The following is a 14,359-nucleotide window of genomic DNA, read 5'->3' on the forward strand; positions in this document are numbered from 1 at the left end:
CTAGCCATTCGAATAGTTTAGGTTAAAATCTAGTCGATTCTTCACAAGTCACAACAAGTAAAGCAAACGTCTTGAAAAGATAAAGAGAAGAAAGAGCTTTTTTTGATGCAATTTAATAAAGGGAACATATCTGCAAAAAGTCCACTTAGTTCATCTTCACTTTGTTTCACAAAAATCAGTTTTGCAGCCTTCATATCTGTAATATCCCTCCTATATTAGCACCTATGCAAAAATATTAATTTTCTTAATCCTTGTTTTTACCATGCATGGGTCAGGTGAGGTTGGGTCCCACCCATTATTAGTATTCAATTGAAGTCTTCTCAGTTGGATAATAGTAGTATGGGTCGTCTGGTTCTAAGGAGAGCTATTCAAGGATTAACAATATAATTTCAGAATTATTATTTTGGGATTATTTTTCTAGATGGGATAAGTAATACCAAGATTAAGATATAAAATTTGTCCTGATTTAGCTAATACTTTCAACTAAATACGGGTTAAAATTAATCTCAAATTCTAAATCAGAATATCGTAAAAATAGCACGGGCTAGCCAGTTTTTGGACTGGTCATTCAAAAATAGCCAGCGTTTGCAAAGTCATTGAAAAATAGTCACTATTTTGCTGCAACACAGAAAGTTCCAGCATAATATACTGGAGATCGGTGCACCTTTGTATGAACTTTCAGTATATTATGCTGGAACTCCAACATGCGGAAAATTCCAGTATATTATACTGAAACTCCAGCATATTATACTGGAGTTTCAATATATTATACTGGAGTTTCAATATATTATACTGGAGTTTCAGTATATTATACTGGAGTTCCAGTATATTATACTGGAATTCCAGCATATTATATTGGAGTATTTTTCTGGATTGTGAATAGTATTTTCGTTCAGATTTATCTTTACATGAAAAGTGACTAAATTTCGATTACTTTTAAAAGTATGACTATTTTTGAATGACCACTTGTAAATCTAGCTATTTTTGAATTTCTCCCATAATATCCCACTAATTAATCCCATAAACAAAACGGCCCCTGCTCCTATAATACTAGGGTGTCAAATCTATAATTGCAATGGACGTGTCTTTATTAATTAGCCACCCTTGTTGGCAAAGTAAACTCTTCATCAACATCAGTCTGTATCATGCATTCTCCATCATCCTTAATCAATTAATTAAAGGGAAAATGACATTATATAGTCACTTTTAAAATAATAGCCAAAAAATATATTTTTTTGTATATTTTTGTATATATATATATATATAGTCGCTTTCAAATAATAGCCAAAAAAATATATTTCTTTATATTTTTGTATATGTGTGTGTGTGTATATATATATAAGATGCTCCCTCAACTTGTCCCCAAAAGTCAGTTTCTCATTCAACTTTTACGGGTGTTCCTTTTCCATCCTATACTTGTTCGAAATGAATTTAGTACACCCTAAAAGCTGATGTGGCAAAAAATTTAAAAAAAAAATTAAAGTGAAGGCGGGTATTATCAAAATTTAAAGCAAAAAATGACTGTTTTGGCAACAAAAAAAAACTATATTCTTGGACTTCCCCTCCCCCACCCCCTTTTCTCTTCATCTTCAACCCCCTCCCACAAACCCCTCTTTCTTCTTCATCTCAATGCTATTTCTTTCTTCTCCATTTTTACTCTACTCCTTTTTAAGAGCGAATTTTCTTTCCATTGCTGCCTATCCCCCTTCCTCTTCCCGGCAGAAAATTAAGATGCAAAATTTATCAAAGGTTGTAAAAATCATCAGTTGTATTCTCACCTTTGACTATTGAAAGCCCATGAAAATGCATCAACATAGAAAAACTCAATTAAACTATAAAATCCTACTAGATGTTAGCCGAAAAATTTCTTCTGATGTCGTCGAGCTTCCATTTTCTCCTGTCAACCTCCAACCACAGACATACCTCACTTCTCAAACCCTTTTCTATTGGTATTACAATGCAAAAAATCTCAATTAACTTGAAAACTAATTTATCTAAATCTAAATTTTGTAATTGGGGTGAAGGATTGCACTGTACGAAGGGTGTCTGAGAGAAGAGATTTTCAAAACAAATATAAGGAAGGAGATGAAAATTTAAAAAAGAAAAATAAGAAAAAGGAGTAAGAATTAAAAAACAAAGTCAAAAAGGAAAAGGTAAAATCAACTTGAATCTGTTGGGATAATACGTGGCCAAGACATAAGGAGAGTGTGCAACACCTTCCACCATGAGACTGGTTGTATAAGTCTCAGGGAGGTATTAAATTCATTTCGGACAAATATAGTTTAGAAAAGGAACACCACTAAAGGTTGAATGGAAAACGGACTTTTGGGGACAAGTTCAAGGTGCAACTTATGTATTATATTATATATTCTATATGTTATATACAAAAATTAAACAAATTTTATGCATTTTTTCGGCTATCAAATATAAATAGTTTATGACGGGGGCTAAAAGTGAAAAAATCCTTAATTAGACTTAGTCGTGTTCCTAACAGGAGATAGGCGCGCTAGAGTCGACTCCTATATGCGGTCAGGTGATGCTTAACATTTGAAACCAGGGGAAGCTAGAGTATCGGCTAGGTGTTCGGTCGAACCCAATAATTTTGGTTCAAATTATATATTTATCTTTTCTTTAAATAAAAATTTCTAAATTATTAATTTAAAACCCAATAACTTAAAAGGATTAGTTCTCAAACCCATAAGTTCAAATCTTTGCTCTGCCTCTGTTGAAACCCAAAGGCCACTAAAATTCATGGGCTTATATAATAACATTCTAAATTTAGGCAATAAGTTGTTATTAAAAATGGATGCATTACCGTGTACATAAATAAATACTAAGGGGTTGTTTGGTAGGCTGTATAAGAATAGTACAGAATAAGGTACATTAGTTATGCAAATATTAGTTATGCAGATATTATTTCTTATCTACTTTGGTGTGGTGTATTAAAATTATAATGCATTGCATAATTTTTAAGAAAAATAGTTGTTTATAAAAATGCCCGCCATATTCTCTAGCTTAAGGGACTTTAAGGACAATTTTATCTTTAACTATACTAATGCATGCATTAATAGCCTTGGTATTACTAATGTCATGGTTTTCTATGCATTACTGATACATAGGATAATACCAAGTATGATATATAACCAATACAAGTATTAGTTATACATAGGTTGAAATAATATACCAAATAGGGTATTAGTAATGCATAGAGCTAACGCTTGCATTATTTTTTCTATTATCTCCTACCAAACGATCCCTAAGAATATATTAGCAAGTTCTATAGGTACTTAAGCAAACATTAATGGTAAAAATCTAATGCAATATGCGGTGTGTCTCATAACCTGGAATTTTCACTGTCGGGATCGTGATGGCGCCTAACATTTCACTTGTCACGCAAGCCAACATTAGAACAATTTATCTTTTTTAACAGTTTAAAATTTATTAATGAAGAAGAACCGATTCAACTGCAATAATCCAAAATATAAATGCGAAAGCTAAAACTGTAAATATCTGCTACAAATCCCTGAATCTGATGTCACGAGTGTACGAGCTACTAGAATAGTACATAAAAGGGTCTGAAATAACATAAAGCTATCTGAAAAGAAGATACACAGCTAAATAAAAGCAAGAAGGGGACTCTAGGAGCTGCGGGCACTGAGCAGCTGTACCTCAAGTCTCCGCAGGCTGTCCGATCCGAGCTCTCTATTAGCCCCGCTGGAACCGACTCCAAAATCTGCACAAGAAGTGCAGAGTATAATATGAGTACAACTGACCCTATGTACTTTGTAAGTGTCGAGCCTAACCTCGACGAAGTAGTAACGAAGCTAAGGCAGGTCACCTACACTATAACCTGAAGGCAGTATATAACAATGACATAAAATGAAAATATAGAACAAGATTTAACAGTCAAATATAAACAATAACTACAGCCTCAAGAAATGAACCAGTGTCGTCCAGAATTATCAATCCTTAGTATTTCAAATGAGAACACCGAAAACCAAACACAACTCAGGCAATGGAAACACATAGGTTGTTGCGATGCGTAATCCCATCATACCATATATTAATATTAGTATCATAATTCATCCTTATTTCACCATACCAATCCACCCTTATTCCACTTGTTGTAGCGTGCAACCCGATCCCACCGTATAGTAAATATTCACCTCTATTCTACCATATCAATTCACCCTTATTACACCTGTTGCGGCATACAACCCGTTCCCAACATATTAGTGCCAAATACTCAATGCATAGTCAAATCAACAGTTCAAACCACAAAACTTTTACGATCAATAAATACCAAATTAAACCAAAAGGAAACCTTGTACAATATAGAAATCTACACGAGTAATACTACACAGCGAGACCAATTCAGTAATTGACAATTAGAAGATGCAAGTAAGTCAATTTAAGCAAATAGCAGGGAATCATGAAACTATGGAAGGGCTAACATCATTAATAGGAGAAAATATTGATTAAAAGGTAGCAGTTAAGCATGGAAAACATTTAGAGCATATAACAATTAAGACAGGGAAGGAAATGATTAAGGAAAAGCGGAAAATCAGGGAAAACAAATAATTTGGCAGCGTATAAGCACTCGTCACCTCACATATATGCCGCTCACATGAAATTCACATAGCACATAGTCCGAGGGTTCCTAATTCCCTCAAGTCAAGGTTAACCACGACACTTACCTCACTCCGCAGTCAATTCAAAGCTCTACCTGGGCCTTTTCCATAGAATCCGCCTCCAAACCACTCGTATCTAACCACAATTGACTCAATAATATCAAATATTTCTAAAGGAATCAATTAAAATGTATAAATTTATAATTCCCAAACTTTTTCCCAAAAAGTCAAAAAACGACCCCGGGCTCGCTTGATCAAAACCCGATATTCTGACCAAAATTTATTTACCCATTCACCCCTAGTCCGATTATGTAATTAGTTTCGGAATCCGACACCAATTTGAGGTCTAAATCTCCAATTTGCAAAAATCCCTAATTCTACCCAAACCCCCAAATTTCCACAATGAAAACACAAAAATTTAGGTTGAAATCTTAGGAAAAGTAGTGAAAGATTAACGAAAATGAATTAAAATCACTTACCAATGAATTGGGGAAGAAAGGATCTTGGAAATCACCCTAGGGTTTTCTTGTTTTGAAAATTTGAAGAATGAGTGAAAATCCCATTTTCTAGCTATTTGGTCTGTTGCAGGTATTGCATTTGTAACCTGGGGTTCGCAAATGCGAGCCCTGCAAATGCGAACAAGTCTTCGCAAATGCGAACCAGTATTCGCAAATGCGGACTGTGAGGATCGCACTAATGCGAAGGTCTACTCCTAGCCTACTACTCTCAAATGCGATGACCTCTTCGCATTTGCGAGCCAGACCTTGCAAATGCAAAGTTTGTAGATCAGTTGCAACAACTGCTATTCTTTCTAAGTTCAAAATACTCCGTAGCTTATATGAAACTCACTAGTACCTTCGGGACTCCAACCCAAACATGCACACAAGTCCTAAAATATCATACGAACTTTCTTGCGCGATCAAATCGCAAAAATAACACCTAGAACTACGAATTTGAACACCAAATCGAATGAAATTTTCAAGAAAGCTTTAAAACTTCTATTTTCACAACCGGACGTCCGAATCACATCAAACTAACTCCGTTTCTCACCAAATTTCACAGACAAGTCATAAATATTATAATGGACCTGTATTGGGCTCTGAAACCAAAATACGGACCCGGTATCAATAAGACCAACATTAGTCAATTCTAAAAAAATCATAAAACTTTCAATTTTCAACAAAAATTAATAACTCGGGCTAGGGACCTCTGAATTCAATTTCGGGCATACATCCAGGTCCCAAATTACGTTACGGACACACTGGGACTGTCAAAATACAGATCCAGGTTTGTTTGCTCAAAATATTGACCGAAGTCAACTCAAAGTAATTTGTAAGGTAAAATTCTTATTTTTATCAATTTTTAACATATAAGCCTTCCGGATCAACATCCGGACTGCTCATGTAAATCAAGAAAGGTTAAAATAAGGTTCTAAATGCTTCGAGACACAAAATTAGTTCTAAAATATAAGATGACCTATCGGATCATCACATTCTCCACCTCTAAAACAACCGTTCGCCCTCAAACGGACATAGAAAAGTACCGGGACCAATGAAAAGGTGTGAATATTTACTCCTTATGTTCGACTCGAACTCCCAGATAGCTGCCTCGATCGGCTGACCTCTCCACTGCACTCGCACTGAAGGATAACTCTTTGACCTCAACTGACGAACCTGATGGGCTGGAATAGCCACCGGCTCCTCCTCATAAGTCTAATCCTTGCCCAACTGGACAGAGCTGAAATCTAACACACGAGACGGATCACTGTAATACTTCCAGAGCATGGATACATAGAATATCGGATGAACTGCTGACAAACTAGGTGGCAATGCGAGCTTGTAAGCCACTTCACACACTCTTTGAAGAATCTCAAAAGGTCTGATAAACCTAAGGCTCAACTTGACCTTCTTTCCAAAACTCATTACACCCTTCATGGGTGATACCTAGAGCAACTCTCTCTCTCTCTCTCTCTCCGACCATGAATACAACATCACGGACTCTACGGTCAGCATAACTCTTCTTTTTGGACTGAGTTGTGCGAAGTCGATCCCGAATAATCTTGACCCTATCCAAGGAATCCTATACTAAATCTGTACCCAACAACCGAGCCTCCCCCGGCTCGAACCATCTAACTGGCAAACAATACCACCTACCGTATAATTCCTCATAGAGAGCCATCTGAATGCTTGACTAGTAGCTGTTGTTGTAGACAAACTCCGCAAGCGGCAAGAACTGATCCTAAGAGCCTCTGAAGTCTATAATACAAGCGCGGAGCATATCCTCCAAAATCTGCACAAGAAGTCTAGAGTGTAGTATGAGTACAACCTACCCCATTTACTATGTAAGTGTCGAGCCTAACCTCGGCAAGTAGTGTCGAGCCTAAGGCGGGTCACCTACACTACAACCTGTACGCAGTATATAATAACGACAGAAAATGGAAATACAGAACAAGATTTAACAATCAAATATAAACAATAACTATAGCCTCAAGAAATGAACCAGTGTCATCCAGAATTACCAATCCTTAGCATTTCAAATGAGAACACTGAAAATCAAACACAGCTCAGGTAATGAAAATACATAGGTTGTTGCGGCGCGTAACCCAATTTCACTATATATCAATATCAGTATCATAGTTCACCCTTATTTTGCCATATCAATCCACCCTTATTCCACCTGTTGCGGCGTGTAACCCGATTTCACCGTATAGTACATATTCATCCTTATTCCACCATATCAATCCACCCTTATTACACCTGCTACGCCGTACAACACGATCCTACCATATCAGTACCAAATACTCAATGCACAGTCAAATCAACAGTTCAAACCACAAAACATTTACGATCAATAAATACAAAAATGAACCAAAAGGAAACTTGTACAATATAGAAATCTACATGAGTAATACTACACAGCAAGACCAATCCAGTAACTAACAATTAGAATGTGCAAGTAAGTCAATTTAAGCAAATAGCGGAAAATCATGAAACTATGGAAGGGCTAACATCATTAATAGGAGAAGATATTGATTAATAAGTAGCAGTTAAGCATAGAAAGTATTTAGAGCATATAACAGTTAAGACATGGAAGGAAATGATTAAGGAAAAACGGAAAATCAGGGAAAATAGATAATTCAGTGGCGTATAAGCACTTGTCACCTCGCATATACACCGGTCACATGAAATTCACATAGCACATAGCCTGAGGGTTCCTAATTCCCTCAAGTCAAGGTTAATCACGACACTTACATCACTCTGCATTCAATTCAAAGCTCTACCGGGGCCTTTTCCCTAGAATTCCCCTTTCTCACCGTCAGGACCGTGATGACGCCTAATATTTCACTTGTTAGGCAAACCAATGTTAGAACAGTTTATCTTTTTTATCAGTTTTTAACATATAAGCCTTCCGGATCAACACCAGGACTGCGCATGCAAATCGAGGAAGGCTAAAATGAGGTTCTAAAAGCTTCATGACATAAAATTTGGTTCTAACCTATCGGGTCATCACAGTGTGTTTGGTATGAAGGAAAAATTTTCCTGAAAATATTTTCTAATTTTTCCATATTTGGTCGGCTTCATTGTTTTTGAAAACATTTTCCTCATAAACTCATTTTCTTCCAATTGGAGGAAAATATTTTTCCTATCAAGAGAAGGGAAAATATTTTCCAAAACTCTTTTCCAACCTTCCTCTCATTCCTCATCCCCACTAACCTCCACACCACCACTCCACCCTATCTCACCTCCGCCCCTACTCCCACCTTAACCCCACTCTAAATAGAAATATTACTAATAGTATTTTCTTTTCATGTTATAGATAGAGTATTTTTTCTATTTCAACAAATGAGAATTTTCTTTTACCGATATAAATTTTTCTCTTTCATTTTAACAAAAAAAGTACTTTCTTTTCATGATGTAAAAAAATATTTTCTTTCATTTCAACAAGATGATGTAGTAAAAAATATTTTGTTTTATTTCAACAAAAAGAGTATTTTCTTTTCATGATGTAGAAAAATATTTTTTTTCATTTTAACAAAATAAATATTTCATTTTCGTGATGTAAAAAAAGTATTTTCTTTAATTTCAATAAAATGAGTGATTTATTTTCATGTTGTAGAAATAGTACTTTCTTTTTAAACAAAAAAAGTATTTTTTTTAGGAACACAAATTTCAGCGTTGTTTTTGCATAAAAAAGTAAAGCAGCACATTAGTTCCTTTGGGTTTGTATGAATTTTTAGAAGAATAATTAAATTCTTGAAGAAAATAGAGTCATGAAAATATTGGGTATTTGGGGGGGGGGGGGGGAGAAGAAGAGCACATAAAACATAGGGACTTTGGGGAAGGGGAGGGGGAGGAGAGTAGCATAGAAAATTACTTTTCCTAAAAAAATATTTTATACTCTCTAATCAAACACTACAAAAATATTTTTCGAAAAAATGTTTTCATTCACCAACCCAACAAGGGAAAATAAATGATAAAACCATTCATTTTGGATGAAAACATTTTCTAAGATTCCTTCGTACCAAACACACCCATAATGTATTATATTAGTTGGTCAGTTCCCGCGTAAACATCTAAATCCGACGGTTTGTAATATGAAATCACAATAATCCAAGGTATTAAAAGAGACGAGTTATATCTAAATTCACATAGAAATAATTAAGTTATGCCGAAAGACCTGCAATCTCTCAGAATCTATGCAATATTTTGCTAAAAAAATATGGCACAATGAAAATAAAAGACTCGTATAGACGATATCAACCAGTTGTACGGCTATATTTAAATTGGTGTGTCGGTAAAAAATAAAGAATCTATAGTAATTTGGCATCCTTTCACATTCAATGCAGGATTGCATTGGTTATTCTCTAACTGAATCAATCTTCATATAATTTACTTAAATAAGGAATACGTACACAACGAAAAGTTTAGCTCATCTTTTTTGATTAATAGTGCCGGTTAATCTCAACTTTTGACTTTGAATTTCCCTCCCATGAGCATAAAATGAGGAAATTAAAGATTCGTTCGCGCATGGACACTTGCTGTTCATATATTTATTTATGTTTAACTTTGTGCATTTCTTATACAAATACTTGCTCGAGCCGAGGGTCTTTCTGATACAGCCTTTCTATCTCCTCAGGGTAAGGGTAATTAAGGTCTGCGTACCCCATACCCCAATTGTGAGATTTTACTGAGTTTGTTATTGTTGTTGTTGTTGTTGTTATATACGAATACTTGCTGTTCATCCCTATAATTCTAAGCATTTTCTGATAATTAAATCATAGGCCTTCTATTCATACAAAAACAAAAGGGATAAGAGTATGTCGTTGTCTCTGATTGAATAATTAATTGGTCGTCATATAGAAATGTGTAATGCATCACATAGATGGGAACGTAGAAATTAAATGTGTTGTGCGCCAGCCTCTTTGGATGAGAAAATCATTGTGCTAAAATAATAAATGAATAAACTTTTTAATACTTGTGTCTATTATCCATATACCTAATCCTCATTAAAGATATTTTTTTGGCTGAGAAAAAAAAATCCTTTGTCAGAAATCTGCTGGTTGCTCTGTTGTTTTGTGTTTGTTGTATGGGTGAGTTATTCAATAATATCTGACAGTAAATAAAAGATAAAAAGGTTATTTTTATTTTTAAATAAATATGGGAAGTTGAAAATTCACTCTTTTTTCTGGTATATTCTACGATTAGGTCTCTTTTGGTGAGGAATCTGCATATGTCACATTTAAATGAGTTTAAATGAATTATTGGGTTTGACGTAAATATATAATGGCATGTACATTTGAAGAAAAAGTGTACAAAATTTGTCTGATGCAAGCATAAAATTTGACAAAGACGATGCCTTCGTACCATTTAAACTCGCTCTCTACGTCTATATGTTATTTAAGATAATAAGTTATTTAAGACCAACCAGAAAAAAGACGAAACTTATTTACACGTTCAAATAGCTACCTAAAAGCTCTCTTCAGAATAATTAAGATGATTTTCTTTTTTGGGAAATTGTGCTCTTGGATAAGTTTTGGCTAAAAAAAAGGAGATCACTTTTTCTGTTAAAACTTTGAAATCAATAAAAACTTGAAAAACTCCTAAAAGCTAGCTATTTTAATTTTTTGTTTTTTCTTAAACCTAAAACAAACTTCAAAGTTTTGAAGGGAAAAATGTAATTTTGTTTTTGTTTTTTTGCAAAAAGTATCAAACAAACACAACTTCAAAACTTGACCAAAAAAAAAACTTTACCATATTTTTCTTCTAAACGGCGCCTTGAGTAATCATTACGACAGTGATTAAGTTATTTACTAGTTGCTTATTTATTTCCTTAATTATTTTTTTTCCCTCAAAATTTCTTTAATTTTTATTAAAAAATATCAAATATTACCTCCTTTAAGGATTATCGTTCTCATTCAAAAGATGAGGAGGATATTATTTCCCTAACTCTTAAAAGTTAAGAAATATATTAAGAGGAATTTACTCAAAAAAAGTTTATACATTGAGAATGTACTGCTCGCTTATTCATTGAGAGAATTGAATGATTCCAAATTTAATCATTTAATTTTGTTCCTTTTTGAATGTAGGCGCTCCTTTTTTTCGCCTTGGTCTAAAGTGGCTTGAGTTCGGTTGGAACCTGCAATTTCTAGAAGACACAAAATCTATTTAACAATTAAAGTTAAAAAGAAACTTACAACATCCTATTATTATATGACATTAATGCAGTCTATTTCAGTTATTTCATGCCTTTTCTCAATTCCCAGTCAAAGATAAAAAGTAGAGAATTGATCATCACTAAAGCGACATTTTCTAATGTTTCCTACGTATCATAATTTTAGAATTGAAAGAAGGGTTTACATACTTTTATTTGGATGTACTCATTGATGTAACATTAACATAATGACAAAAGATTTTTTCGTTTTCCTTCTCCTAAGGAATTTTTCAGTCGCAAGTGACAAGTGAAATGTCTCGATCTTAGCTTTGGGTGGAGGAGTTTTGAGATACGTGCATTATTACATCAAGTTATGTCGTAGGAGGACGCATGAAACTTTTATTGAAGGTCACGGGAATCGTAACTAATGCACTAAATTCGCCCATGTATATAATTGAACTTCAATCAAAATTTCATGTATCCTTTTCAATCATTTGCTCCATTACTTTGTTGTATCGATTTATCTCTCTTTATTTTTTTGCCTTCTCTTTTTTCTAAAATTCCTCCTTGTCCTTGTGACGTGTTGCAGAGAAATAGCAAACATTCTCTTCTGCAGTATGTTGAGTAGAAACCCTCTAATTCCTCTAATTTTCACTCAATTGATCAGAGAAATAAGAAAAATGGAGGTTCAATCGAAGAAGAGGACAAAGGGTTTCAGACAGAACATGGGTCTTCGAAGATATCTAGAAGTGATAAGGATTTATTTGCACACTTAGACCTTACACGTGGAACTCCCTCAACAAATGATATAGTATATGATGGATTAAATCCTCACCGTCCAGATTAGAGTGATTTCATTAAATCATCAGATTATTCTCACATGGGTGAGATGTGTAACTAGGCATTGTAAAGAATAATAGTGGTTAGTTAGTTATTCCCATAGCATATAGAATTTAGACAAGTGTACAGTCTTTTATTCTATCTAGATAGAATAATTTGTATATATAGATTGATGATTACACAATGGAAGATAACAGAGAAAATTCCTAAAATTCTCTTCTTCTTTTTATAATCTTTCATGGTAGCACAGAAGTGAAGTTCGATCCAATCCTCTCTCTGTCCTATCTTATTTTCTTTTCTCTTTTATCTTTATCACCATGCCTGATAATACTGAGACTATTGTCGCCCAAACTGGATCTGGAAATGGAGTAACCTTCGATCCAAATCGTCCCTACTTTCTTCATTCTTCTCTAATGCACCTGGAATGACCTTAGTGAATGCAATATTCACTGGGAGAGGTTTCCAGGGATGGAGGAGGTCTGTGCTAATTGCACTTTCAGCCAAAAATAAGTTAGGCTTCAACAATGGAACATGTCCAGCTCCAGCTGCTACTTCCAAGGATTTTCAGCTTTGGAGTAGATGCAATGACATAGTGACCTCTTGGCTTCTAAACTCACTTTCCAAAGATATTGGAGACAGTGTTATCTACTCAAAATCTGCCAAGGATCTGTGGAATAGCCTTGATCTTAGGTTTGGACAGTCAAGTAGTGCCAAACTCTATCACATGTGCAAAAGAATTATCAGGGTTAGTTCAAGGAACAACTGACATAGCATGGTACTTTACCAAGCTCAAATGATTATGAGATGAGATGGATTCTTTGAACTGTGATGTCAAGTACCTATGCACTTGTGTGTGAAGGGAAGGAAAACCTAGAGAAGTCCTTAGAGGATGAAAGACTCATTCAATTCCTCATGGGATTGAATAATTGCTATGGACAAGCTTGGAGAAACATCTTAATGATGAGCCCTCTACCCAACATCAACCATGCTTATTCCTTGGTTCTACAAGATGAAAATCATAGAGAAATCTATGCAAACCCTCTAATCTCTGCTGATTCTTCATCTTTCATGGTGGGAAATCAAGGCAATTTTGTAGCTCAAATTAACTACTCACAGAAAAATGAAAAACAGACACAAAGGAACTTTGGACAATTCTAGAAGCCTTCTATATAGAAACCTGCAAATCTAACACAGAAGAACCCAACCTTCAAAGGAAATAAAATCAAGTTCAATCCTAATACATCTTGTACTTATTGTAAAAAGATAGGACACACAGTCAATGACTGTTATAGAATCATAGGGTTCCCTGAAGATTTTGAGTTTATCAATACCAAAGGAAGCCAGTTTCAAGTTAGGGGAAATAGGGCATTTTCATCTGAGGCAACAGAAGAAAACAACAACAACTACAGTGAGTCTTTGTCTCAGCACCTCTCCAAAGATCAATTTTCACAGTTAGTGCATCTAATCAAGCAGGTTAAAGTTGGGGATGCAGGAACTTCTAATCCAGAGATCAATGCAAATGTTGTGGCTGGTACTATTATCAAATACACTGGTTCATGTTTTTCAGTTTTTAGCTTTAGTACTTGGATTATTGATTTTGGGCTTTCAGAACATATGTGCTTTGACTCAAATGCTTTCCTATATCTAACTCCTTTACCCACTCCATTTGTATATTAATCTTCCTAATTCTTTCAAGCTAACAATCACCCATGCAGGCAAAATTCCTATATCTCCAGAATTCATTCTAGAAAATATTCTACATATTCCTAGTTTTAAATATAACCTACTATCTGTCAATAGGTTTTGTCTACAGTTTCATTGCATTATTTCACTCACATCTAGTCAATGTCTATTGCAACCCTTTTAATGAAGAGGCCTCAAGTTTTTGGTGAAGCGAAAGAAGGATTATACTTGTTGCGGCCTAGTGGAGTTAGATATAGTTCACAACCTAATGTTGTATCATTTTCTAATCAGAATGATGTTAGTTAAGTTTTAGTTTCCTTTCCCTTTTCTGCAAGTGCAATCTCTAATATAAATCTTTGGCATAATAGATTGGAGCATTTGCCTTTCCACGTAATGAAACAGTTCAATTTTATTTCAATCTCTTCTAATTCTGATTGTTTTGTGATTTGTGTCCTAGAGCTAGGCAAACTAGACTCTATTTTTATTGAGCAAATAACATCCAAAAGAGCATTTGAGTTGGTTCGTGTTGATACCTGGGGTCCTTATAAGGTACC

The 14,359-nt window shown here is 34.7% G+C and overlaps 1 protein-coding gene across 1 annotated transcript; it reads left to right on the plus strand.

The window, feature by feature from the left end:
- The first annotated feature begins 12,546 nt into the window (after positions 1–12,546).
- Positions 12,547–13,799, plus strand: LOC142182189 (uncharacterized). The gene is made up of 3 exons (XM_075256232.1): positions 12,547–12,826; positions 12,982–13,193; positions 13,386–13,799. The coding sequence occupies exons 1-3, from the start codon at positions 12,547–12,549 to the stop codon at positions 13,797–13,799; spliced, it is 906 nt and encodes a 301-aa protein (XP_075112333.1).
- Positions 13,800–14,359: the final 560 nt, after the last annotated feature.

Source organism: Nicotiana tabacum, chromosome 6 (assembly GCF_000715075.1).
Source record: "Nicotiana tabacum cultivar K326 chromosome 6, ASM71507v2, whole genome shotgun sequence".
NCBI lineage: Eukaryota > Viridiplantae > Streptophyta > Magnoliopsida > Solanales > Solanaceae > Nicotiana > Nicotiana tabacum.